A 27,686-nucleotide genomic window follows, 5' to 3' on the forward strand; every position below is an offset into this window, starting at 1 on the left:
CATGAGTGGGTTGGAGATGGGTGGATATTGGAGATTGTTTTAAATAAGGGTCATTAGCATTGGGGCGTCCCTGTTAAGGTAAATGGATATGGTACAATAATAATGTTTTTTTTTTCATTCACAGGTTTTAAGTCAGTCCGCCTTGTGTCCAACAAGGGGCATACACGCGATGGGTCGTACTTGGGCTGCTCTTGGTTGTTCGAGATTGGCCTAGTGCTTCATGTCATTAGTGTGCGCCTAAACTGGACCAGATACTGGGCAAGACGACAGCTCAGTGACTATCGCTGATTGCTGTGCAGACACATGGATTTGGGCCAGTGTCTGTGGGAGTTTGCGCATTCTCCCCGTGCTTGTGTGGGTTTTCTCTGGGTGCTCCGGTTTCCTCCCACACCCCAAAGATGTGCTGTTAGGCTGATTGGCAGTAATAAATTGTCCCTAAATTAGTTTCCCTCAATGTGGATGGCCATAAAACATTAGACAAGGGTCATGGGTGGAGAGGGGGACTGGTGGTGTTGAGATGGCGGCGCAGGCTCGTTGGGCCGAAGGGCCTCTTTCCTGGGCTGTTTTTGTTCTTTGTTCTTTGTAATACAGTCCTAACTGACTTAGTCTCTCCTCGTATAAAGAAAACTGCTATCCCAAGAGTCAGCCTGGTAAACCTTCACTGAGATGTTTCAACTTGCTGATGAGATCAGAATAATTAAGATATAAATCCAATAAGCAATTTATTTACCATTAGAAAGTGGTGAGAAAGTGGGAACTCTGTACCACAGGGAAGTGACCAGCATGGATACATTTAAGAGGAAGCAAGATAATCACAGGCAGAGAACGAAATAGAAGATACATTTTAGATAAAGTAAGTTGGAAGGAATGGTCTGAATAATGGGCCAAATGGTCAGTTTGAGCTGTGAACATGGACTCAAAATTGCAGTGCAAGAGGAATAGATTCACACTTCAAAACCTATGCACCGAGAGAAGAATGTATCAGAATTTTACAGACCCCCTCTGGCAGGTTTGCAGGTCAGTGGCAAGGGGTGGGGTGTTGTTGGGGTGGGCACTGTAAAATGCACTGAGGGACCTAGACTTTCCCATCTAAGCGGTATTTGATACTGACAACAGAAGGTGGTTGATCTTTGTCAAGGTGAATAACTATGTTAAAAGTTTATTAAAGTTTTAATTGTTTTTATTAGTTTCACAAGGAGGCTTTCTTAACAATACACTGAAGTGAAAACCCCCTCGTCACCACACTCCAGCGCCTGTTTGGGTACACTGAGGGAGAACTTAGTAAGGCCAATGCACCTAACCAGCACATCTTTCAGGCATTAGATAAATTGCAAATAGTAATAGCAGTCACGATTTGTACAGTGATGTTCCACAAATGGTATTGTGATAATGACCAATTAATCAATCTGTTTTCTTAGTGATGTGGGTTGAGGGGAGAGAATATCTGGGCTAACTTTTTCAATCCTCTTCAAATAGTGAATCTTCATTGAATCTTCTGCATTCACCTGAGAGGGATGTTTAATGTCTCAACTTTACCTACAGATCACTTCAAGAAGAGAGGATTTAATATTTTGTTCAAGACTGCAGTATTCAGCTGAGGTTATAATAGTTTCTGGTAACAGGAAGAGAGTACATTGCTAAAACACAATTGGTTCCTCAACCCTTCAGTTATCTGTTATTTCTAAACATCTTACCTTTCCACTTCAAAAGATTGTCATTCATTTTCAGTACATTTGAAGAATGATGACTTTCCAAAATTCATTTACAGGATGTGGGTGTTGCTGGCTTGGTGAACATTTATTGCCCATCCCCAATTGCCCCTGAGAAGCTGGTGGTAAGCTTCTTTCCTGAAACAATGCAGTTCCTGCAAGTACACCCACGGAGGAAGTTCCAGGAATTTGACCCAGTGACAATGAAGGAACAGCAAGTCAGGATGCTGACTGGCTTGGGGGGGGGGGGGTTACCTTGCCAGACTAGTCATTCTTAAGAACAAAGGAACAATACAGAACAATCATCCTGCCCTACAATATTCCTTGTTTGAATTTTAAACATCTTAATTAGTTTAAACACCTCAATCAAATCACCTCTTAACCTGCTTATCTCTGAGGAATACTGTCCAAGTTTACACACTGTTCAATTCTAAATATCATCTGATAAATCATTTTTTAAAAACTTTCTACATTGTATGCATGCTTTTCCTAAAGAATCCAAAGCCAAACACAACACGGTCTGAGTCTCATCACCTTTCTGTTCAATTTCAGTTATACTTCATTGCAGTAGGAGCCTGGACTATGATCATCACTCGGGCATTGGTCTAGGGGAAAACCATTAGAACCAAACCACTCCTGTCTTCTATTTCAGAGGGTCATAACACTCCTGTACACATTAATCCTCCAGTTTAGCTTATTCATTAGTGTCACAAGTAGGCTTATAACTTAACACTGCAATGAAGTTACTGTGAAAATCCCTTAGTCACCACATTCCAGCACCAGTTTGGGTACACTGAGGGAGAAATTAGCATGGCCAATGCACCTAACCAACGTGTCTTTTGGGTTGTGGGAGGAAACTGGAGCACTCGGAGAAAACCCACAAAAACATAGGGAGAACATGCAGTCTCCGCACAGTGATGCAAGCCTGGAAGTGAACCCCGATCCCTGGCACTGAGAGGCTGCAGTATTAATCGCCATGCCAGCTTACATTTAGTTACCCATTTCTTTTCCAGCAATGTGTACCTACAGAACAAATATTGATTATTTCACAGAATAGGTTGCTTTAATTGATAAGACTTTAAATAAAGCTGAATTCTTAAGCTCCCCCGCCCCTTGCCCCCATTGCAAAACAAATTAAGAAGATGAAGGATTAATTAAAAAAAACATTCTCGAAGATGCAGTATCAGCTGTGGAGGAAGCTGTTCCCACACAGTTACTACTGAGATGTACCGTGTTTTCGCGATGAAATGAAGCTCTCTGTGCAGATATTCTAACATTCCTTCACCACTTGCACATGGAAGTGAAATCGACTTCTTTCGGCTGAAGTATTCAGCAAGTGTTCACTCAAGAAGGGTTAAACAATGGCAGCTGGCAACTTAGGATGCTGTGCCCGAAGGAAACGTAAAACCAATTTAATTACTTTTCCAGCAAACCACTAACTGATTGAACAATTTGTTAACGAAAAATGCAGAACAAAACGACCAAAGTCATTAATACCTGTGATTATATATGTTGGGCCACATTATGTCGCTGCATCGAGTGACTTGTCTATCATAAAATAATAACTGATCTGTTTAAGTGGCTTTTGTGGTGTGTGTTGTCAAAGGTTGGGGAGGGGGGGGAAACATCATAAATAACACGCTTATTATTCTTCAACTAATTAAATCTACACTTGGCATCATTTTGCTACACCTAGGTCTACGACCATATAAATAATTAGGAAGCAGGCAACTTCAGGGCCAGGGGGTGCCTTATTCAGAGGTTTATTTCAGTGGCAGAGTCCCAACATTTCCCAGCGTGAAGATTTGATGGGGGAGAGTTAGTTTCGTCTGAGCCGAGTGTCCTCTAGTGGCAGACGCCAGGCTACATCCAAGGGGATGTTGCATTGCACTACAGGAAGGCTTTTGTAAAGGTATTGGAACCTGCAATTTTCCGCCCCCCCCCCCCCCCCCCAAAGCAGATGACAACGGGGCTGCAGAACAAAGAGAGAGAGAAAAAAAACTTGCGAGCTGCGCGTCGGACGAGATGGCACAGTTTGAAAGGGGGAGTCAGCACCAGACAAGCTCACGCTTCGTGTTGGTCCGCAGGAACAGACTCGCAAGTGTTACAAGTGTGAACACTTCAAACCATCGCCGACGCTGAGAACCTCCCCGCCGGGGAAAAGGTGGTCGGGAGTGGTGGGTGGGAAAGGGACGACGCGTCTTCAGGCTCGCAAATTATAAAACTTGTAGACAATTCGAGCTCCTTCATTCTGTGCGGGGCAGAACATCGAACAGGTTTCTGCCACACCAAAGCTATGAAATAGGCTGCCAAGGGTACAGTGATTGCAATGTACTTCTGGATTTAAAAGATTGAGATGCAACTGTAATCATTTATAACAACGGATTTATTTCCCAGTTATTTACTGTGTGCGTGTGTGTGTCTGTGTACTATCAGTCCAACTAAAAGCCACCTTTATATCTCGATTTTGTGTTACTCTAGGTCCGGCTGCACCATGGATGTTGACACAGTCTGCGGTTTTGGGAGCCTTAAGCAGTACAGATATTTTAACGATTCCGTTGATGATAATTACACCATCCTCCTCGATCGCTGGTCTGAGAATATCACCGACCTTATCATGGAACGGTCAACCACACTCAGAATCACCATCATTGTGGTCTACCTGTTTGTCTGCATCGTGGGGCTGGTGGGCAACTGTCTGGTAATGTACGTTATCGTCAGGTAAGGAGTCTGGATTCTATCGGATGAATATTGGGCATTTCATCATGTTTTTTTTTCTTCCCCCTCTTAAAAGTTCATGAAGCTAGCTAAAGGACAACTTGGTATCCTGGTTACTGCCTCGGAGCGCCCTCATGAGGGGACCAGATACATCAGACTGTCTGCCAGTCCCTAATGTCCTAATGTTAAGTACCGTAACAAAGTGAATATCAATATTTCATAAATTGTGGCGCAGACAGTCAGACCCACGGCTGGTAAACTTTTGCCGAGGAGCAAGTTGATAGAAAGGCTTCTATTTTACCAGGGGGTTGGCTCCATCTGGACCCGACGTTTGAAAAAAAAGACGGAATTCTGTGTCTAAAATTTGCCTTTCAGGAATATTAGATTTGACATTGAATTCATTACATGTTCTTCAAAGGATTTGTATAATACAGTTAGTAAAAGGAATGAATTGTTTATATATATACATATATAGGGGAAGGTACGGAATTCACCAACTCAAGCGTTTCGGGGTATTTTTTTTTGATAGGTTTTATTTCACTGTCTTTGTAAGAGCATCACGAAGTATGTGACACGTTCAGAACTAAAACGCACCCTTGTGTTCCGAAATAAAGCTGGCGTTTACTGCATTTGCCCGGTCTATGATTACTGGGGCAGATCAGTATTGCGGTGGAATATGTCAGTGCTGTTGCTGGAAGGACGAAAAAAATATATTCATTTGAAGTTCTGCTGTAGTCTTTAAGGTTGACATCTATCAGATGTAACCACCGTCCAATTAAGTTCGTTAAATATTTTAAAGCTTGTACATGTGTTGCAAGCAATGGACCAGTCAAACTTCTTGAGCAGTAAATATTTGCATTAATTCTTTCCCATATTCCACCACACAAACTCACACACTCAGCAGTGTGCCTGACTATTACAGAATATTACCTCATTATTCTGCTGTGAAGATTAGAATCCAAGAATAAACTGCCCATGTTGTTGATAAACTCCTTGCAAATAACTGATTACATTTGCCTCCAGGCAACACTACCCTTATATAATTTAGTTACAATAGTACCAAACATTAGTCTTGTGCATTTAAAAAAAAGCATTTGTTTTACACTGTAAAACTGGTATGTTTCTCTGGCTCCACTGTGAAGGATGAGTCCAATATTTTTACAGTCAGACTTAATATAAAACACCAGGTGAAGTCATGGTTGAACTGCAATCTTCCTGCCAACAGCAGGAATACGTGTTCCTAAGTAGATTGACAGTGTGTTACATATTATTCTTCTCTGCTTGCAACCCTTTTCAACGCCCCCCCGCCGCCCCAACACATCTTTCCGTCAGTAAATTTCTTGAGCTGGACTGAATATTAGCATCTTCCTGAAACAACAAATGAAGTAGGTTCTACATTTAACACAAAACGCATGGAACAGAGATTATTCCTTCTTCCCTTAGATTTTTAAACTCATGCTCCGGAGCATTTTAATTTGAGCTGCATTATCTATGAAAACACAGATTTGCTGGAGCCAAGAATGTAGGCAGCACATTTACATTTGTACATAGCCTTCCCATCTGTTGCCTTACACTCACAGCTTACTGACATGCATTTATTTCTCTGGAGCGGGGGAAGAAGGGAAATGCTCCCTTAAACTGCTTATACCTCAGTGGGAAATTCGAGTTAAATTTGAAATATATTTTTCTTTCTCAACTGAATGATTTTTGATCTAAAATATATTGAAAAATAAATTCCCCATGGGTTTAATCTACATTCAGTGAACCATCACTGTCCCAGAATGTCCTTAAATTGTAACCATTCCCCATTTGTATAGTCGCTGTTTCTGAGACTGCATTTCCATCATTTCCCACAGATTGAATTATAGCCACTGTACTCTTAACTGATGCATTATTGTCACCCTTTCCTGGATATATGCTACCTCATTAATTTCACAGAAACATGTTTTTTTTCTCCCTTCAGGCAGGAACTGTCACTCACCTTCACTGAATTATTTTTCACTTTCCCTTTCACAGGTAGTCACTCACCTCACTGAACCTCCCCTTTCATGAAGATACAGTGCACCAGTCACAGACAGGTTTCCCTATCACAGATGCTTCCTTCTTTACAGCTGCAACCTTCCTCCTTCAATAAATTACTTGACCCTTGATTTGATACTTCCACTCCTCGGAGGTTGTAACCCTTCCCCCTTCGTGGAGTTTGTCTTCTTTCCTCTTCATAAGGGCTGTCTTCCATTCCCTTAGATGCTCCAGCCCATTCACCGTACACTTCCATATACTTGTTCACAGAGACATTTTTTTTCATCTTACGTGGAGATACAGTCCATCTTTTTCACAAACTGGTGGTGCAGCATTGGACTTAATAAAAATGGTACATATTTGCCTGCAGTGCCTTCCTTAGCTCCTGACACTAGTTATAATCTCACAACATCTAATAATGTAGTCAGATTGTACTAAAAAATGCTCTTAAGCTACTGGTGAAGCCGTTTAAGAGGCTTGGGCTGAAATCTGCAAATCTTTGGTGCTGTTGCTGTGTAGCTCAAATTGAAAATGTGGAAAGCATGATCTATCCAACAAAGCAAGAGGGAAGAGCAAGCCTTTAAAATTACACCTTCCGTTTCTTTTCAGGACATTCAGTTCACGGTAGCATAGTGGTTAGCACCGCTGCCTCACAACGCCAGAGACCCAGGTTCAATTCTGGCCTTGGGTGACTGTCTGTGTGGAGTTTGCACATTCTCCCATTGTCCTCTTGGATTTCCTCCAGATGCTCCAGTTTCCTCCCTCAGTCCAAAGTTGGTTCAGCGGGTTGACTGTGCTATGTTTCCCCTTAGTGTCCAAAGATTTATAGGTTAGGTGGATTAGTCGGGTAAATATGTGGGAGTATGGGAATAGGGCCTGGGTGGGATGCTCTGTCAGAGAGTCAGTGTAGACTCAATAGGCTGGGTGGTCTCCTACATTGTAGGGATTCCATGAAAAGTGGGTTTGAAGGGTGGTTATGTGGTCAAATGTGGTGTTTTTGTGCATTCCAAACTTTCATAAATAGTTAACGAAAGAAGTGGTCCCCTAATCTGTTTTTGCAATATTTGATTTGGAGGGAAATATTATACTGGACACCCTATTCCTTGGACATTACCATAAAATCTTTTGCAGACAGATGGAGTGACACCTCTTCCAGATGATGGTCCTCTGCTCATAACCCTATAATGGCAACACTTGTACTCTTTGTAAATAATACAATTTAACCATTGCTAAATTTATTGCTTTCTATAGTGCAAGGCTTTCCATTCATTATAACTTATCACTAGCTCCACCTTGCATATCAACAGGCTTTTGGACCAAATCAATAATGTTTATAAACTGCGAAGAGCAAGCCAGCTGAGAAGCCTTAACTGGAGTAATGTTATAGGTGTGTTACACTTGACTAGTACAGTGGAAAAATGCACTATGATTAAGCCTCTGAGATTGGGAAAGGCAGAATGTGACAAAATGTGTGATTACTGTGTGCTTGAATCAAACAAAAGTACAAAAAATATTTTTTGCTTTTCAACAACAGCTTTTACAATCTTGCAAATATAATGTGACAGGTAAGGGATACATACATAGGTATGTATTTCTGCTTGCAATTTTCCTGTAATGTTTTGCTACATTGTGCCTTGGTGTTATTGCAGAGATAACGTAGCAACAGGACCCTGAAGTAACACATACAGAGCAGATTTCCCAAGATACTTTAAGCATTAAAGAGCCACTGAAGTAGTCAAGTCGTCTCAAACTGCGTCACTGTTTTAGCCAATGTTTAGTACTAGATGCCATCATGGTAATAAAATTGGCAATGTGGGCTATGAATGGCCTCCCAGCAGCTCATTACGGGTAGATTGAAAATTAAATTGCCTATGAGACTGTGCGTCAGTTTGGTGGATAACACTTCATAAGGCAATCTATTCTAACAACAGCCAACTGAACACAGATAAACAAATCATTATTGAGCATTTCAAGCACTACTTAAAGCCGTGGTCAGCTTTCAGTATTTACCTACTGAAAGGGGCCAGCTGATGATCCTATGTTTAAAGAAGGTTTTTGAGGAGCTAGGGAGCTTTCCTGCGACACACTGTCAAGACTCCATCAACAGTCAATTAACATTGTTCCTGAAAATACTCTGGGGATTTCATTTGAAAAGATCGAGCGCAGTGCTATCTTGCATAGGAGTCACCATCAGAACGGAAGTGTTTAGTAACGGGCATTTTGTTTGTCTTGGTCTGCTTGAAGAATTGGAGGAGGAGATGAGAGTGGGCAGAGCAGTGGGAGCTGCTGCAGGAGGGAGGGACAAGAGGTTGAGGAGGACTTGCAATGGGTGGATATCTGCATTCTAGCTATTCAGTGAGTGCGACAGCTACATTCACATGACCCACAACCAGTGCATGAGGAGGCTACCCTTTTTCTAAGGAGGTTAGCACCAAGATCTGTGGCTTTATGGAATAAAAACTCAAACCTTACAGTGCAGGCAGGACTACATTGTCTGTGGCCATCAAAATCACAATACCATCTAACTTTTATAGTACTGGAACCTTTCAGGTTGCCACGTGTGAGATCAGCCACATCTCACAATCCTCTTTGTACTTCAGAATAATGGAGGTTGCTCCAGCTCTACACTCTGAAGAATCAATATGTCACTTCCGATTGTCTGTGAAGGTCAAAGACAGAGAGATTGACTGATCTGACAGGTTGTGGGATTCCTCATTGTCCAGACTCCAGGACACCATTGACTGCACACGTGGTCATGTGAGCTCCTCATTTAAACTCCGAGAGGTTCAGGAGCAGTAAGCATTTCCATTGCTTCAGCATGCTACTTGTGTGCGTGAGACTGACAGCAGCGATCATGTGGGTGAATACCTGTTCTCGAGGGAGCTGTCACAATGTCTTTATGCTATAAGTGTCAGACATCCACAGAAACTCAGCATGCATGACTGGGTGACAAATGGACAGCTCCTGACATGGCTACTCATAACTTTCCTGAAAAAGTGCCAAACACCAAGCAAGCACTCATTAACTGAGAGCCATGCAGGAAGAGCATCAGAGGTTTCCAGGTAGAGGTCTGGCACCTGGAAGGGGCACTTGTTGCCACCTACTTGAAGACAATCTTTAAGAGATGTGCCTTGCTATCAGGCTCCACAGAGCATTGTTATCCCATGATGGATCCTTCACAATATCCATCATTTGTATTCCAGCCTTTCAGTCCCTTCTCCATGAAAATTACAGTCAGAGTCACAGAAGGAGGCCCATCAAAACCATGCTGGCTCTTTGTGAAGCAATTTAATCGGTCTCATTCCCCTGCTGCATCTCCATAACCCTTCAGATTGTTTTCCTTGAGGAGCCCATCCATTTCCCTTTCAAAACCATTCATCATCTCCGCTTCCCTGACCCTCAAAGACTGTGTGTTCCAGGTCATTACCAGTCCCCGTGTAAAAATGTTTCTTCTGCACATCACTGCCTCCCACCAAACCTTCAAGCTGTGTCCCCTTATACCATCAGCTTTTTGAAATAGCTTTTCTAACCCTGGTCTCTATCTCCTTTGCTCCAAGAAGAACAACCCCAGCTTCTCCAATCTAACATTGTTGTTAAAATCCCTCATCCCTGGAAGCATTCTCATAAATCTGCTTTACAACTTCTGGAAAGGATCTGAAGGTCCTCCAAAGTGTGGTGACCAGAACTGGATGCAATACCCCAGTTGTGGTTAAACCAGAGCTTATATAGGTTCTTCATAACGTCCCTACTTTTATACTCAATTACTATTAAAAAACAGCATTGATTTTCCCTCTACCCAGTATCAGCAGCTGAGGTAGACACATCAGCTACCTGGCGAAGTGGAAGACTGTGGGGAAACTGAACATTGCAATTCAGATGTCTTCCTGAGATGTCCTCGAGAGACTGTGGTCTGTGGTAGCCTGCCTCAGACAACACAACCCTGGCTTCAGCAGGCTGGGTCTCTAGAACTCAGGCAACAGGCAACAATGGAGTAATGAGGGAGGAAAAAGCTACATAACCACTGGAGGAAGATTAGGTTGTGACATCATGATTCCCACTACCTTGGGGCGGGTGTTCAGGTGACCCAGTAATTTGGGAGAGGTCTACAGGAATCAGAGACACTCTGCATTCTGCTTTCAAGGAAAGAGCTCAGAGATGTCACAGCAGCTGCTTGGACTTGTATCACACCACGGAAAGAGGGGGTAAGGTGGGTCTTGCTCATCTTGTACTTCCTTTGATGGATCAAGAGATCTTGCTCCTGGGAGCCTGCAGTGATAAAGCTGGAAGGGTTAGGGTCTAGTGTGAGAGGATGCATGTGAAGAAATACATGGAGTTCACGTTCTGCTACCACCTGTTGGTGATTTGTGAACGAGTGTATTGACAGGTGTATTTGTTTGTGTGAGATGCCTTACATGGTTGATGGTCTATGAGTTGTGTCCAAGATTTGCCTGGTGCTTATGAAGGAGACAATATTTTGAGGTGTGTGAATGCTAATGTACAGTTAGTTGGTGGATGGAGTGTGGTGATGCTGGCAGTGGTGCAGTTATTGAGTATGTCTGTGACATGAGATCTTACCTTAACTAGTCATTTCAAATTATTATAGTTCTTGAAGCACTGGAGCCACCACATTCTGTGCCAGGGCTGCTGGCTGACATTTCAGGCAATATTTTCCTGTGTGAGCTGCTTTAGCTGTCTCTGTGGCCTCCTTCATTCCTGTAAGAGGGCATTCCTTTTCCTTTGGGTCTCCTCCATTAGAGCCTCCACTTCCACATTCAAGAATCTAAGTGTCCTCCCTCTAGCTCCCCAAGCCATCCTTCAGTATTTTCTCTCTCAGCCTGTTAGTGTAGACTACATCTACTAAAGCAAGAAAATTGTTTTAATCAGCGATTTATTACTAAACCTATAGTTGTCACTGTTGGCTCTTGCTGGCAGGTCTGAACCATGATAATTATCAATTAGCCCAAAAACTGGAGCTAAATCCACACCATCAAACAGCATTTCCCATTAGCACAGCACACACAATGTTAATTTTCATTCTTGCCAAGTAACCTCTGCGTATTTATGGCCAATAATTTCAAAGCTGTTGAAAAGCAACAGATCAACGAAGGATTATATAATTCAGATATAATTACTTCTAATTACAGCTACCGTTAAGGCTGATGAGACATCACTTGGTGGTAGTGGAGATTCTATTGTTAGTTACTGCCAGTAAATTCAATCTCCCTACATCCAGTTATGGTGTACGAGACAAACATAAAAATCTGTGATTTATAATCAAAGTTAAAATTACATCCAATTTTATGGAAGATTAAGCTATCGGTAGCAGTAAAACTAAAGATAACCTTTTAAATTAGAACACTTTTACATCCCATACTTGTCGGGTTTTAAGTATTTGCAAATTCAAATCTCCTTCTTCAACACATTTCAATCCTTTGCACCCCCTTTTTAGTTTTTTAATTTGACTATGATGTATAAAATCAGCTCCAAGATTTTAGTTATGCCACCTTGAGCTATTATTTTAGCCTTTTTAATGAATTTCCACTTGCTCTTGGAGAGGGTGCCTGTGCAGCACTGAGGAACCCAGCAGGATTGGTGATATGAAGGCTGGGTTGACCTCAATGGGGGAGGGGGGAGGGCTCACATGAAGAATTTTGAAGGGATGCTTGCCTGGTGACAAGTAGGATGGATTGCCTCACTCATGGGAAAAAGCAGGAATGTGTGCCAAGAAGCTGATGGCACGGCTGAACGTTCAGTGAAGAGCATTGGGAATGAAGGGGTTGATGTATGAGGAGAGATTAAACAGTTTGGGTTTGTGCTCACTGGAGTTTAGAAAGTTGAGACGGGATCTGATCAAGATATATAAAATTTTGAAAGGGATTAATAAATGTAGATTAAATGTTTCCTCTTGTGGGGCAATCTCGAACAAGAGGTCACAGGCATAGTTTACAAGGCAGTAGATTTAAAACTGAGGTGAGGAGGAACTACTTCCCACAGAGGATGGTGAAGTTGTGAAACTCGCTGCCCCACTGCACGATGGAATCTGAATTGTTGAATGGTTTCAAGAAGGAGATAGATATATTTCTAATAAAAAAATGGAAAGAGGAATATGAGGAACAAGTAGGGAGGTGGATTTGAGACCAGGGAGAGATCAGCCATGTCTTGAATGACGGAGAAAGCTCAGTGGGTTGACTTTGCCTAGCTCTTCTTCTAAATGGTATGTTCCTATGATCACCATGCCTGTTTAACGGAAATGTGTTAAGCTATTCTCAATCACCAGTTTTTATCTCAAAAGATTGGTTTCCAGTATTATACCTACATCATCCAGTCACGGAACAAAACAACAAGTTGCATGTTTGTAGAGAGACTAAACAGTGACTTCTTGGCCATGACACTTGCGTTATCATTGGATGCCTCCTCTAAGGCACCTGCCTCAGTGTCCTCCTGATCCAGTGATTCTGCTTGGAGAGAACAAGATTATGCAGAGCATGTCAGAAAACTACATTGATTCAACGTTCCAGGGCAGATGGGTGCTAGCTTGAGCTGTGTAAATTGAGCTGATAGGAGTTAGAATATACCATGACGAACAGAAAACTTGCAGCTTTCCAAAACTATTGTGCCAGTCGGAAGGTAATTGTAATATTATTCTGTAAGTGATCTCTTTTATTGACATTCTTATTTCAATCCTTAAGAGACAGTATATAGCCGATTAAAAATAGTTGAACTTCATCGCAAAATGGGTGATTGCATAAGCTCTTTATGTTCAGGACAATAATATAATTGTGGATCTATTATTAACAGTGAGTCAGTGAATATGGGAGATATTTGTGAGGAATAGAAGGAGACAAGTAGAGTAAGTGAATAATAGTGAAGTGTTTTTTTTTAAATGTTTTCCAATCAACGACAAGTTCCATTTCTACAGTGCTGCATTTATGTGGAAAGAAGACAGTGAGGAGAAAAAAGCAATAGGCGTTCAGCAGTTGGGGGAGAAAGGAAAAACGTAGGTGTCAGAGTGGGTGCTGCTTGTCTGAAAGAAAGACTTCAAGGAGATCTTTGAAAACAAGGTGGCAAAGCAGAATGAAATGGGTAGCAAGTTCCAGAGGATATAACAAAGCTGTTAAAAGTATGATCCATAATGGGGAACAAAGGTAAGAAACAAGAAAGAGTCTGGTGACAAAGGAGGAGAGGATGAGTGCAGAATTCGGAGGTTTCACTCAGAAGAAAGATTTTATGCTATAAAGTTTACCAGAAACTCCCATGTCCACTTTTGTCAGCTCCCAAGATGACTCTTCAATTTCTCTCCTGAGTGGCTCTCCTCTATTTAAACACCAATTAATTCAGAATTCTGTTACCAACATCCTCTTCTGTATAAAACCCCTTGATCAACTATCACCCTTATTCTCGTCATTCCTCATTAATAGTGAAATCCCTGCCTTTAACAGCCCACTCTTTAGCCTCTCTCTACACACTTGCAAGAAACAATATTTCTTACTGTATCCCAATATATGTGACAATAATAAATCAATTCATTCCATTTCAGTGTCATCTCTGCAGGCTCTGTTATGGCACCCTGGATGAGGGTGACAGCTTCACCACCTCTCTGCCAGTCATAAGAGGCACAGTGCTTTACAGCATGGAAACAGGCCCTTCCACCCAACTTGTCCATGCCACCCTTATTTTTAAACCCCTAAGCTAGTCCCAATTGCCCGCATTTGACCCATATCCTTTTATACCCATCTTACCCATGTAACTGTCTAAACGCTTTTTAAAAGACAAAATTGTACCCACCTCTACTACTACATCTGGTACCTTGTTCCAGACACTCACCACCCTCTGTGTGAAAAGTTTGCCCCTCTGGACCCTTTTGTATCCCTCCCCTCTCACCCTAAAATCTATGCCCTCTAGTTTTAGACTCCCCTATCTTTGGGAAAAGATATTGACTATCTAGCTGATCTGTGTGCCTCATCATTTTACAGACCTCTATAAGATCACTCCTCAGCCTCCTACGCTCCAAACAAAAAAGTCCCAGTCTATCCAGCTTCTCCTTATAACTCAAACCATCAAGTCCTGGTAGCATCCTAATAAATCTTTTCTACATTCTTTCTAGTTTAGCAATATTCTTTCTATAATAAGGTGATCAGAACTGTACACAAGTGTGGCCTTACCAATGTCTTGTACAACTTCAACAAGACAGCCCAACTCTTGTATTCAATGTTCTGACCACTGAAACCAAGCATACCAAATGCCTCCTTCACCACTCTGTCTACCTGTGACTCCACTTTCTAGGAGCTATGAGTGTATACCTCTGTATCTCTTTGTTCTGTAACTCTTCCCAATGTCCTCCTATTAACTAAGTAAGTCCTGCCCTGGTTCAATCTACCAAAATGCATCACCTCTCATTTAACTAAATTAAACTCCACCTGCCATTCGGCAACCCCTGGCCCAGTTGATCAAGATCCCATTGCAATCTGAGATAACCTTTTTCACTGTCCACTATGCCACCAATCTTGGTGTCATCTGCAAACTTACTAACCATGCCTCCTGTATTCTCATCCAAATCATTAATATAAATGACAAAAAACAGTGGACCCAGTACTGATCCCTGAGGCACACCGCTGGTCAGAGGTCTCCAGTTTAAAAAACAACCCCCTACAACCACCCTCTGGCTTCTGTCATCAAGCCAATTTTATATCCATTTAGCTACTTCACCCTGAATCCCACAAGATTTAACCTTAGGAAAAACCTACCATGCGATACCTTATCAAAGGCCTTGCTAAAGTCCATGTAGACAATGTCAACTGCACTGCCCTCATTTATCTTCTTGGTTACCCCTTCAAAAAACCCAATCAAATTTGTGAGACATGATTTTCCACTCACAAAGCCATGCTGACTGTTCCCAATCAGTCCTTGCAACTTTAAATGCCTGTGGATCCTGTCTCCCAAAATACCTTCCAACAATTTACCCACCACCGATGTGAGGCTCATCGGCCTGTAGTTCCCAGGCTTTTCCCTGTGGCCTTTTTTAAACAAAGGCACAGCATTTGCCACCCTGTCACTGTGCCATCCTCAGAGTCCGCGCCAACTGAAGAGTGCACTGCCATGTCGCTGAGCGAACCCTCTGAGGTGGAGCCTGCTCAGGCCCAAATTGCAAGAGGGTGACGACCAATGTCATCTGGGCCAAAAAGGCAGCACAGTCAACAGTATGCCTTTAATGCCACTGTCAGCGAGAGAATGTGAGGTTCTGGGGGGGAGGGTCACCAAGACGCAGCACCCACTGACATAAGCTTAAGGTGCAGTGAGCACAGCAGTGGGCTTGCACAACTGTGTACAGTTCTGATCACCCTATTGTAGAAAAGATATTATTGAACTAGAAAGCGTGCAGGAAAGATTTATGAGGATGCTACCATGGCTTGATAATTTGAGTTATAAAAGATGCTGGATAGACTGGGACTTTTCTCTCTGGAGCTGAGGGGTGATCTTATAGAGGTCAATAAAATAATGACAGATCAGCTTGATAGTGGATATCTTTTCCCAAAGGCAGGGAAGTCTAAAACTAGAGGGCATAGGTTTGAGGTGAGAGGGGAGAGACACAAAAGTGTCCAGAGGGGCAATTTTTTCACACAGAGGGTGGTGAGTGTCTGGAACAAGCTGCCAGAAGTAATAGTAGAGGTGGATACAATTTTGTCTTTTAAAAAGTATTTAGACAGTTACATGGGTAAGATGGGTATAGAGGAATATGTGCCAAATGCAGGCAATTGGGATTACCTTAGGATTTTAAAAAAAGGCAGGATGGACAAGTTGGGCCAGAAGGCCTGTTTCCTTGCTGTAAACCTCTATGACTCCATGACACTAAGTGTCTTTTGTAAATATTATGTTTTAATCAGTTCAAACTGGATGTTTTTTTGTTTCAGCTAAATGTCATGAAGAAAATTGACTATTTTGCTCACAAGCCCTCACAAGTATTCGATGGGTTTTGACCTCAGTGACACCTGGTGTAAAGCACTTGGGGCAGCAAACTTTATTACTGAGGCAGTGACACGACATTGGGTTCGTTGCGTGGTTTTGTGTGAAATGTTTGGGATGGAGGCAATGCTTTTGGTCTGAGATGGAAAGCGAATCTTGACAGTCTAGCTGAAGGAACACAGATTCAAGACCTCCCTGGTGACCCTGCCTCCCTGAACGTTCATCATTTCTGCCTCTTTGTCCTTGCCATTTGCCTGCTGGAGCCCTGCACCTGAGTCATCATTGGATACCTCCTCTGAGGCACCTGCTTCAGTGTCCTCCTGGTTCAGTGATTCCCTTGAAGAGAGCAAGATTAAGCAGAGCACATCAGACAACAATGTTCCAGGGCAGGTGGGCGCTAGCCTGAGCTGTGTAAAATTCTGGCCATTATTTTTGCAGGGTTTTAAAAAAAGTCCTGGGAGGTTTCCATTGACGTAGTCATGGACTATTAAATAGTTCCAGATTAGCATTGCTATTATTATAAACTAGGGTGGCACAGTGGTTAGCACTGCTGCCTCACAGCACCAGACATCTGGGTTCAATTCCAGCCTTGGGTGATTGACTGTATGGAGTTTACACATTCTCCCTGTGTCTACGTGGGCTTCCTCCAGTTTCCTTCCACGGTCCAAAGATGTGAAGGTTAGATGGATTAGTCATGGTAAACGTGTGGGGTTATGGGGATAGAGTGGGGGAAATGACCAGGGTAAGATACTCTGTCAGAAAGTCGGTGCAGACTTGATGAGCCAAATGGACTTCTCTTGCACTGTAGAAATTCTATGAAACAATGATGGGAAAACAATTATCATTTGAGGATGAGAAGGGAGACTTAGTGGTAGGGGATGGGGATATGGCTGAGGTCCTGAATAACTTTTTTGTTTTTGTCTTCACGGAGGAGGACGTGAATAATTTGCCGGGTGTTAGAGATGGAAAGGTGGTAGGACTGGAGAGTCTCAATGACATTACTGTTACTAGAGAGGAGGTGCTTGACAGACTGGAGGGACTGATTGTGGACAAGTCGCCAGGACCGGATGGAATGCATCCGAGGGTTCTGAAAGAAATGGCGGAGGTGATAGTGGATGCCTTGGTGGTTATTTTCCAGACGTCGCTGGATTCCGGGGAAGTGCCGGAAGATTGGAAAGTGGCTAATGTTACGCCATTGTTTAAGGCAGGTGCCAGGCAAAAGGCTGGGAATTATAGGCCGGTTAGTTTAACGTCTGTTGTAGGTAAAATGTTAGAATCCGTCACCAAGGAGGAAATAGCGAGGCATCTTGAGAGGAATTGCTTGATAGAGCAGACGCAGCACGGTTTCGTTAAAGGGAAGTCGTGTCTGACAAATTTACTGGAGTTCTATGAGGATGTGTCTAGGGCGGTGGATAGAGGAGAGCCGGTGGATGTGGTCTTTCTGGATTTTCAGAAGGCGTTTGACAAGGTACCTCACAGGAGGTTATTGCAGAAGGTCAGGGGACAGGGAGTTGGGGGTAGGGTGTTAGCGTGGATAGAGGATTGGTTGTCAAATAAGAGGCAGAGAGTGGGGGTCAATGGGTGCTATTCGGATTGGCGGATGGTGACTAGTGGAGTGCCTCAGGGGTCGGTGCTGGGGCCTCAGCTATTTACCATTTATATAGATGATCTGGAGGAGGGAACCGAGTGTAGGGTGTCGAAATTTGCTGATGACACCAAGATTGGAGGAAAGGCAAATTGTGCGGAGGGTGTGGAGAGTCTACAGAAGGATCTAGATAGGCTGGGCGAATGGGCCAGGAAATGGCAAATGGAATTTAATGTTGGCAAGTGCGAGGTGGTCCACTTTGGTAGGAATAATGGTAGGAAGGATTATCACTTACGTGGCGAAAAACTGCAGCAGGCGACGGGGCAGAGGGACCTTGGGGTCCTTGTGCATGAGTCGCAAAAACCCAGCTTGCAGGTGCAGCAGGTGGTCAGGAAGGCGAATGGGATGCTGGCCTTCATAGCGAAGGGGATTGAATATAAAAGTAGGGAGGTCTTGCTGCGGCTGTATAGGGCATTGGTGAGGCCGCAGCTGGAGTACTGTGTGCAGTTTTGGGCGCCGTACTTACGCAAGGATATTTTGGCCTTGGAGGGAGTGCAGAGGAGGTTTACTAGGCTGATGCCGGAGTTGAGGGGGTTGAGCTATGGGGAGAGGCTGAATAAACTAGGCTTGTACTCGTTAGAGTTTAGAAGAATGAGGGGAGATCTCATTGAGACATATAAGATGATGAATGGGATGGATAGGATAGAGTTGGAGAGACTCTTCCCCCTCAGAAAGGATAATAGGACTAGGGGGCACAGCCTCAAGATAAAGGGGGGGCGGTTTAGAACGGAGTTGAGGAGGAACTTCTTCACTCAAAGGGTGGTGAATCTCTGGAATTCTCTGCCCGTTGAAGTGGTGGAGGCTACCTCGCTAAATATTTTTAAGACGCGGGTTGATGGGTTTTTGATAAGAGAGGGGATTAAGGGTTATGGGGAGAGGGCGGGAAAGTGGAACTGAGCCACGACAGATCAGCCATGATCTTATTGAATGGCGGGGCAGGCTCGAAGGGCTAGATGGCCTACTCCTGCTCCTATTTCTTATGTTCTTATGTTCTTATGTCCTTATGTTCAATTGCAAAAAACAAATTAGCGAGCTTCATAATTCCAGTTTCAGAATAGAATTTAGATAAATTTGTTTTCATCTTTGACAGCCTAACAGTTATGCAACGAACTTGCCTCATTTGTCTTGTCTTTCAATATTCATGAAACAATAAAAATGTATTTTCCTCAACTATTATTTGTATGTTAAAGGGCATTGTGTTGCTGTAATAGTTGGTTTGCAATTCTATTGTGGTGTATTATTTTTATGGAATATGAATAGCATACCATTTTGCATTTTTGAACATAATGCGCAAAGTAGCTGTTCAAAGTCTTTAATGGCTATTACATATTTATGATGTGTAATACTTTGACCCTCGCAGTTTGTACAATATCTATCGTGCTAATTTTGCCCTTCACTGAAAACTGTCATTTGATGACTCGCTGGCTGTCAATCCGAACCAAATTGAATTTTTAGATATAAATTTCTGTCAGACCAGAACGTGTTGGCATACCAGGGCCTCCATTTCATCCATCTGTACTTATCTTTGCATAGACTCAGGATTATCACGAGAAGAAAATGAATAAGAACATTGAAGTATGTATGACAAAGGATAGAAAATGGGATCAGAATAGATAGGCTCACTTGAAGGGCTATCATTGGCATGAATACAATGGAAGGAAAAGTCTCCGCTCTATGCCATCATTTGAATGGTTAACGCAGAAAAATCTTATTACTTACAAGTCATTGATGTTTACAGAATAGTTCATGTCTGTGCACTGGGATGGTTTTATCAGTACTATCTATGCTGTGGCTTACTGGTTTGCACTGCAGCAGAGGTAAAACAGCAAACAAAGGATCTTGGTTTCAATAAAGCTCAATAAAATACAATAACAGAAAATTACTCTGTGACAGAGAGCTGGCTGTAAGTAAAACAATACTAGGCAATAATCTTCACAAAAACAATAGGATGAACATTGGATGGGCTTCGCAATGATTTGTCAATCCACTAGGTCAGATTAATTATAAAGTGAATTTTGCCTCATCTCTATTCTATATTTACCAAAGCAAAATTTCAGTATCTTGAGCAGTGTTGTATCAATCTGATCATCTTTTTCAATTGTGCTGCTTAAATTCCCAATGAATCTCAATGACTTTCATGAGACCCATTTCTTTCAGATATACAAAGATGAAGACGGCAACAAACATTTATATTTTCAACCTGGCCCTTGCAGATGCACTAGAATTAATCACGCTACCTTTCCAGGCAACCGACACCCTGCTGGGATTCTGGCCTTTCGGGAATATACTCTGTAAAATCGCAATATCGATCGACTATTACAACATGTTCACCAGTATCTTTACTCTGACTGTGATGAGCGTTGATCGGTACATAGCCGTCTGCCATCCTGTTAAAGCATTAGATATAAGAACTCCTTACAATGCAAAGGTTGTCAATGTGTGCATCTGGGTACTTGCTTCTGTGATTGGAATACCAGCAATGATTATGGGATCGGCTGACATGGAGAACAATGGTAAGTCACAAACAATATTTTCATTATTTAAATATATATATATATATATATATATATCCACTCATATAAAGAAACACTCGGTTGGATTTTACCACCCCTGGTGATGTGTTTTCAGTGTGGTGAGGTGGGGGAGGAGTGGGCAGGAGCATATAAAATACAGAGGGGATGGCATGTAAAATATGGGAGGGGTGCAAACCAGCCAGCTTCCCACCCACTCCCCATTCATCATCATAATACAGAAAGTGGATGGATGCCAAAATCAATAGCCTGTCTGCAAATTTTAAATAAATAATTATAAGTTAATACCAAGCCAATTGACCCGAATAGTATGATGCTCATGTCATAATACAGCTAGTGTGGGCTGACAGACAGCAGTAGGCAGCCAGTTTTGTTTTTAAGCAAACTGCTTTAAAAGCAGGAAGGAAAGGGGTGTACAACCTTTATGGAGGGACCCTGTGTACATCAGGAGCACTCCCCTCCCCCCCCCTTCTTTTATTCCTCCTATCTAGCCTGTAAAACCTGATCCGACACACTCCTCCCAGCCAGGGGCGGCATGACGGCGCAGTGATTAGCACTGCTGCCTCACAGCTTCAGGTGCCCAAATTCGATTCCCAGCTTGGATCACCAGTCTGTGTGGAGTTTGCATATTCTCCCCATGTCTGCATGGGTTTCCTCCAGGTGCTCCAGTTTCCATCCAAAGACGTACTGGTTAGGTGAATTGGCCGTGCTAAATTCTCCCAAACAGGCGCCAGAGTGTGGTGACGAGGGGATTTTCATTGTAACTTCATTACAGTATTAATGTAAGCCTAATTGTGACTAATAAATAAACTTTTTACTTTTTAACCGGGTGTGACTGCCTTGTTGTTTTCATCTGTGGCTCTTCATGCAGCCCCAGAAGCAGATACTGGTGCGTTTTGATGTTTGAGGCTGCTGGAGTTCCCGGCCAGTCAGGTTGGCTGGCAGCTCTGGAGGGTGGGATGTCTTCCCACTGACCACTCTCACCTTCCACAAGATGTCATTTTTGTGCAGCAATCTTGTTTAGTGTGAGTTGGCTGGTGATTTTCATTTCCTTCAGGCATGGTGGGGGGAGAGGCAAAGTAATCTGCTATCCCAGACCCCTGTAAAATTAAGCCCTGTGTTTCATAATGGACATTGTTCCATCAGTAATGAACTGTTACTGATGGATTTCACCTTTGGTGCACTCACTGCCTACTTATTGAGGTGAAAGTCTCTTCCATCGATTGTTTAAAAGGATCTAACATGAAGCGATTTGGATATTGCAAATCCGACACGACAGAATGGAAAGTAGAATTATTACACTCATTCAGTTTCAAGTGCTCTTTAGAAATTGAGATTAGTGCTCATTGATGAGGTACCCTAGGCAGGATTTAGAATGCATCTAATCTGTGTTGTTTTTGGCCTGAGGGTGCTTAATGCTGAGATTGAAATTAAAATATAATTTCATCTGCAACACTGTGAAAATTACAAAGGAAAGCAACAGCAAAGGTTGCCTTCCCACTGCCTACTCATTCACCAGAGCTCTCTCTCACACGCACACGCACACGCACACACACACACACGAGGCCCTTAAATGGCCAATTAAGATTGACTAAAGGATTGCTTCTTACTGGATTGCAATTTGTAGGCTGGCAGGAGGAGGTCAGGGATGGAAAAGGGAATATCTGTGTCTGTGTGAGTTTCCGGTTTCCTCCCACGTTCCAAAGATGTGCGCATTACATTGATTGGCCATGCTAAATTGACCATAGAATCAGGGGGACTAGCAGAGTAAATATGTGGGGTTACAGGAATAGGGCCTGGGTGGGATTGTTGTCAGTGCAGACTTGACGGGCCGAATGGCCTCCTTCTGCGCTGTAGGGATTCTATGCTTTGGGAATTCCTCTCTGACATAACCCCTTTTCTGATTGCGTTCCCTACCATCTCCCCCAACCCCAAAGTTACACTTTCACCACCTCTTGTATCCCATCCCGCAGTCACACTCCCTGTGGAAGCATGGTTCTCAAACATGTGCTGCCCTGTGTTCATGGCTGTGGGCACTTCCACAGTCACTGACAGTGCAGCCTTCACCCAGTCAGGGTGCAGATCTGCCTGTAGCTCTGGACAGATTTTAGTGATCATGTCTTAAAGGAAATGGAGGCATCAAACCACACTGTTCCTCATTGTGATTGAGCAGGAGAATTGTTTTCTGAAGGCCTGAGATTTTTGAACACTCAATTTCTACTGTTCCTCCTCCTCTCCCTTTAAGCAGCTCGCCTTCCTCTGCACCCTTCTGCTCATTCTCCCTCTCTTGTTGCAGGGGAATAGAATCTACAGCACCCCATGACTGGGAGGAAGTGCTATGAGCAGAACCAAGGTCTTCAACATATGCCACACCATTCCCTGTAGACGTCACCAAATTTAAATGACAGTATAAGTCATCAAACACTTATACCAATTTAGGAGCAGGCCTAGTAGAGTGTTCCTCTTGTTGCCGATTATGTTCAGCTCTGTGAGGTAGGGCATTAGCTGTGGTGCTGAAGTAGCATCTCCAGAGCCAAATCAATTTTAATACATTGTTTAACACCATGGTCTGCTTGCTCTGCATAATTTTAGTACATTTTCCTCATGCCCTTGCTACTAAATGACTTTAAATTACATCAGGGTGGCTGTAGCAGAAATGTGCGAGTGTGGTATGGGTACCATTATCCAAAATGCTGAAAATATGAGCAACATGAGACACATTTTGTGGTGTATGCCTTTAAACTGAAGATATTGAATTGCGGTGTAGAAGGAGGCTATTAGGCCCACCGTGTCTGCACTAAATCTCCAAATGAGCATTACAACTTAGTGGCAATCCCCTGCCTTTTCCCCACACCCCTTCTACTTTTCTATTCAAGTAATCATCTAGTACTCTCTTGAATCTGCCTCCCCTACACTTCCAGGCCGTGCATTTCAGATCTGAACAACTCATTGTGTGGAATCTGCACATGCGGGAGTCTAGTTTTAATTTGCCCTTGCATGAAATGCCACTAGGGGAGCAACTAGTAATGCAAAAATGTGCAGGATCATTGCAGCTAACCTGATTCAGAATATTTAAGTGGTAACACATCTTAACTTGCTTTCTGTTTCCTTTGTTCCAGAAATTGAATGTCTTCTGGTTCATCCGCAACCCCACAGTTACTGGAAGCCCACAATTGAAATCGCCGTGTTTCTTTTCTCCTTCGTCATTCCAGTTGCTATCATAACAGTTTGCTACACGTTAATGCTTCGGAGGTTGAGAAGTGTGCGTGTGCTTTCTGGGTCAAAGGAGAAGGACAGGAACTTGCGCAGAATCACGAGAATGGTCTTGGTGGTTGTTGCAGTCTTCATCATCTGCTGGACCCCAATCCACATTCTAGTGTTAGTGCAAGCTGTCTGTAATCATGAAATCATGACAATTATGCCGAGCTGGTATTTTTGTGTTGCTCTTGGCTATGCCAATAGCAGCCTGAATCCGGTTCTTTACGCCTTTCTGGATGAAAACTTCAAACGGTGTTTTAAAGAGTTCTGCTTCCCCTCCATTTTCAAAAAAGAACTTAAGGTGTCAAACGGGATGAGAAGTATCACCAAAGGTGTTGCTTACTCATGTAAGAATACAGATGGCACAGAAAATGTTGCATGACTAGAAATGGCAGCGACTCAATCAGCTACTGGCCATCAGGAGAACAAAATTAACTTAAATATGGAGCAGACTTGAATTACATAGGCCTTTGACCTGCTCCTACTTTAAAATGAATGTGGCAGATGCATTACTGGCTGTGATAAATCAATTGCTGTTTATTTTAAAATGACTAAACCCCCAATTAGTGAGGCGCTATTATAATGACAAATGAGTCAGAGAACCTGATATGAAATGAATTGGAAATTCAAAAGAAAAATACAAGGAAGTTTTTTTTGTTCATGGGATGTGAACGTTGCTGGCTGGGCCAGCATTTATTGCCCATCCCTGAGGGCATTTGAAAGTCAACTGCATTGTTGTGGATCTAGACTCTCATGTAGACTAGAGCACATAAGGACAACAGATTTCCTTCCCTGAAGGACATTAATGAACCAGATGGGTTTTTACAACAATTGACAATGGTTGTCATTAAACTTTAAATTCCAGTTTTTTTTTATTGACTTCAAATTTCACCACCTGTGGTGGTGTGATTCAAAGCCAGGTCCCCAAGGGATTAATCTGGGTGCCTGGACTACTAGTCCAGTGACAATATCACTAGGCCACCGCCTCCCCTATTAACACAACAGTCATCTTCTTCAGTTAAGATGAACGTCCCTCTTGAAATTTGTGATGGGTTACACAACTCTTTAAGCTACTGTGATATCAGGCTAGACAAAATAGCAGTATTGGATTATGTCAGCTATATTAATGAACACTGGATGATAAAGGTATCATTGCTTGTTAGTGACATAGTCAGTCCTTTCATCAGATGAGTAATTGTGATTGCTTCACCGCAAAATTAATAATGATGTTCATGTCTGCCTTTTGTGACTGAATGCAAAGCGATTTTTGCAAATTTTAATAGTCTGGTTAGGGGCTATTTAAATCTAAGCACAGAATAATCTTCCAAAGCATTACATATCTTTGGATTCATGCTGCTGAGGTTATATTGCCGAGAGGAAAAAATTGAATGGACATTTGCATTTTATTAGTTATTCATCAACGTTCCAAAATATCCATATGACTGCCATTAAACTACTGCAGGATGCAAGCTGAAATATTGCTGCCCATTGGCCTGCCATTAGACAGTAGCATGAGAAAATAATTGCTTTTTAACTTTTATCATTTGTGGTTGTTTACAGCTTACACTAAATGGGATTTTTAATCCTTATGAACATCAAGTTAGGAGTGGGAATAAACCATTTGGTCGCTGAGCCTGTTTTGCATTCAAAAAGATTGTGGCTGATCTCCCTCTGGTCTCAAATCCATTTCCGTCTACCCTTGATAGCCTTTGACTCCCTTGTTAGCCAAGAATCTATCTACCTCTGCCTTAAAAGTATTAATTGACCCAGCCTGCACTGTGCTCTGGGGCAGAGAGTTTCCTGACTGAGAGAAAGAACTTCTACTTAACTCTGTCTTTAATGGAATGCCTGTTCTTCTTAAACAGTGTCCCCCTGTTCTAGTTTATCCACAAGGGAAAATATCTTTTTCAGCATCCACCCTGTCGAGCTCCCTCAGGATCTATGTTCCAATAAGATCACCTCTGTCTTCAAAATTCCAATGGATACAGGCCCAGGCTCTGCAACCTTTCCACTTAAGATAACACTGGTAACCCAGACGCCAGTCGAGTGAACCTTCTTTGAAGGTTCTAATGCTTCTAATTGCATCTATTTCTGTCACGTTACTCTTCATCAACTTTCCTTCCTATCTTTTTGTCATTAGCAAAATAAGTGACCATACATTTGGTCCCTTCATCCAAGACATTGACATAAATTGTAAATAGTTGAGACCCTAGCACTGATCCATGTGGTACTCCACTCATCACATATGCCTACTCTGTTTCCTGTTCACTAACTAATCTTTTATCCAAGCTAACATGTTACTCCCTATACGATGATCATTTATTTTACATAGTAGCCTTTGATGTAGCACCTTATCAAATGCCTTCTGAAAATTTAAGGACACCACATTCACAGGTTCCAATTTATCTGTGTTGCTTGTTGCTTTCACAATGAATTTCAGTAAATTAGTCAAACGTGATTTCCCTTTCACAAAACCACGTAGACTCTGCTTGATTGTATTGAGATTTTCTAAGTGCCTCCACTATAACCTCCTGAATAATTCCCCTATGACAGATGATAAGCCAACTGGCCTGCAGTTTGCTACCATTCATATCCTTCCTTTCTTGAATAGAGGAATTGCATTTGTTATTTTCCAATTTGACAGGACCTTTACAAATTATTGGGAATTTTGGAAAATTACAACTGGTGCATTTTCTATCTCAGCAGCCATTTCTTTAAAGATGGACTGGGATGAAATACATCAGTACCTGGCGACTTGACATCTTTTAGTTTTAATAATTTTCTCAATACTGTTTCCTTAGTGATTATAATGGTTTTACGTTCCTCCCTTTCATCTTTGTGATTCACAATTATTTCTGGGATATTATTTTTATCTTCGACAGTGAAGACTGATGCAAAATACCTATTCATTGCATCTGTCATATTATTAATTCTCCATTCTCACTCTCTCGAGAACCTTTTTAAATACTTGTAGAAACTCTTACATTTCAAGCCAGCATTTTCTCGTACTCTAATTTCTTTCTCATTAATATTTCAATCATTCATTATATTCTGTCCAATGTACTGACTGTCCTTTGATCTTTGTGGAATTATTTGCTTTGTCTTCCAATTTGAGTCTCTTTAGCTTTATTTAGCCATGGGTGGTATGTGCTTCCCCTAGTCTTTCTTTCTCACTGGAATGTATGTTCTCTGAATATTCTGAAATCTCTCCTGATTTGACCAATGTATCTGTAGATTAAAATTATGTATGATTATTGCTGTGCCTTTCTCACAAGCCAATCTTATTTCTTCCTGTGACCTCATTTACAATGTGGTTACTGTTAGGGGACAATAATAGTGTCCCACAAGTGATTTCCTACCTTTCCTAATTCTCGCCACTACCCAAAAGTTCTACCCCTTGATCTCCACAACTAAGGTAATCTCTCTCTAATGTACCAATGTCATGCTTAATTAACAGAGCTACCCCTCCACCCTTTCCTACCTTCCTATCCTTCCTAAATGTCATGCAACGTTGAGTAGTTAGGTCCCAGTCTTTGTCATCCTGCGACCATGTCTCTGTAATGACCCTCAGACCATACATATTTAGGCCATTTGGCCCATCAAGCCTGCACCAACAGCAATACCACCCAATTATCCCCGTAACGCCATGTATTTATCCACTAATCTCTCTGACACTAAGGGATAAGGGACAATTTAACACGGCCAGTCAACCTAACCGGCACATCTTTGGATATGAATACAAGATCATGACTTCTCTATTTAATTTATAACATCTTCCCAGACTTGATCCCTTAACCCCACTATTTAGTTTAAAATACCCTCACGGCATGGTCCAGGTGAAGCCCA

General features: G+C 42.3%; 1 protein-coding gene across 1 annotated transcript; it reads left to right on the forward strand.

Annotated features, from left to right (window-relative positions):
• Window positions 1-4,005: 4,005 nt before the first annotated feature.
• On the forward strand, window positions 4,006-24,222 carry oprl1 (opiate receptor-like 1). Its single transcript, XM_080204415.1, has 4 exons — window positions 4,006-4,073; window positions 4,191-4,430; window positions 20,209-20,564; window positions 23,702-24,222. Exons 1-4 carry the CDS (start codon window positions 4,066-4,068, stop codon window positions 24,220-24,222), a joined length of 1,125 nt encoding a protein of 374 aa, XP_080060541.1. The 5' UTR covers window positions 4,006-4,065.
• The last annotated feature ends 3,464 nt before the right edge of the window (window positions 24,223-27,686 follow it).

This window comes from Carcharhinus amblyrhynchos, chromosome 16, assembly GCF_965287045.1.
Source record: "Carcharhinus amblyrhynchos chromosome 16, sCarAmb.v2.hapA, whole genome shotgun sequence".
Classification (NCBI taxonomy): Eukaryota; Metazoa; Chordata; class Chondrichthyes; order Carcharhiniformes; family Carcharhinidae; genus Carcharhinus; species Carcharhinus amblyrhynchos.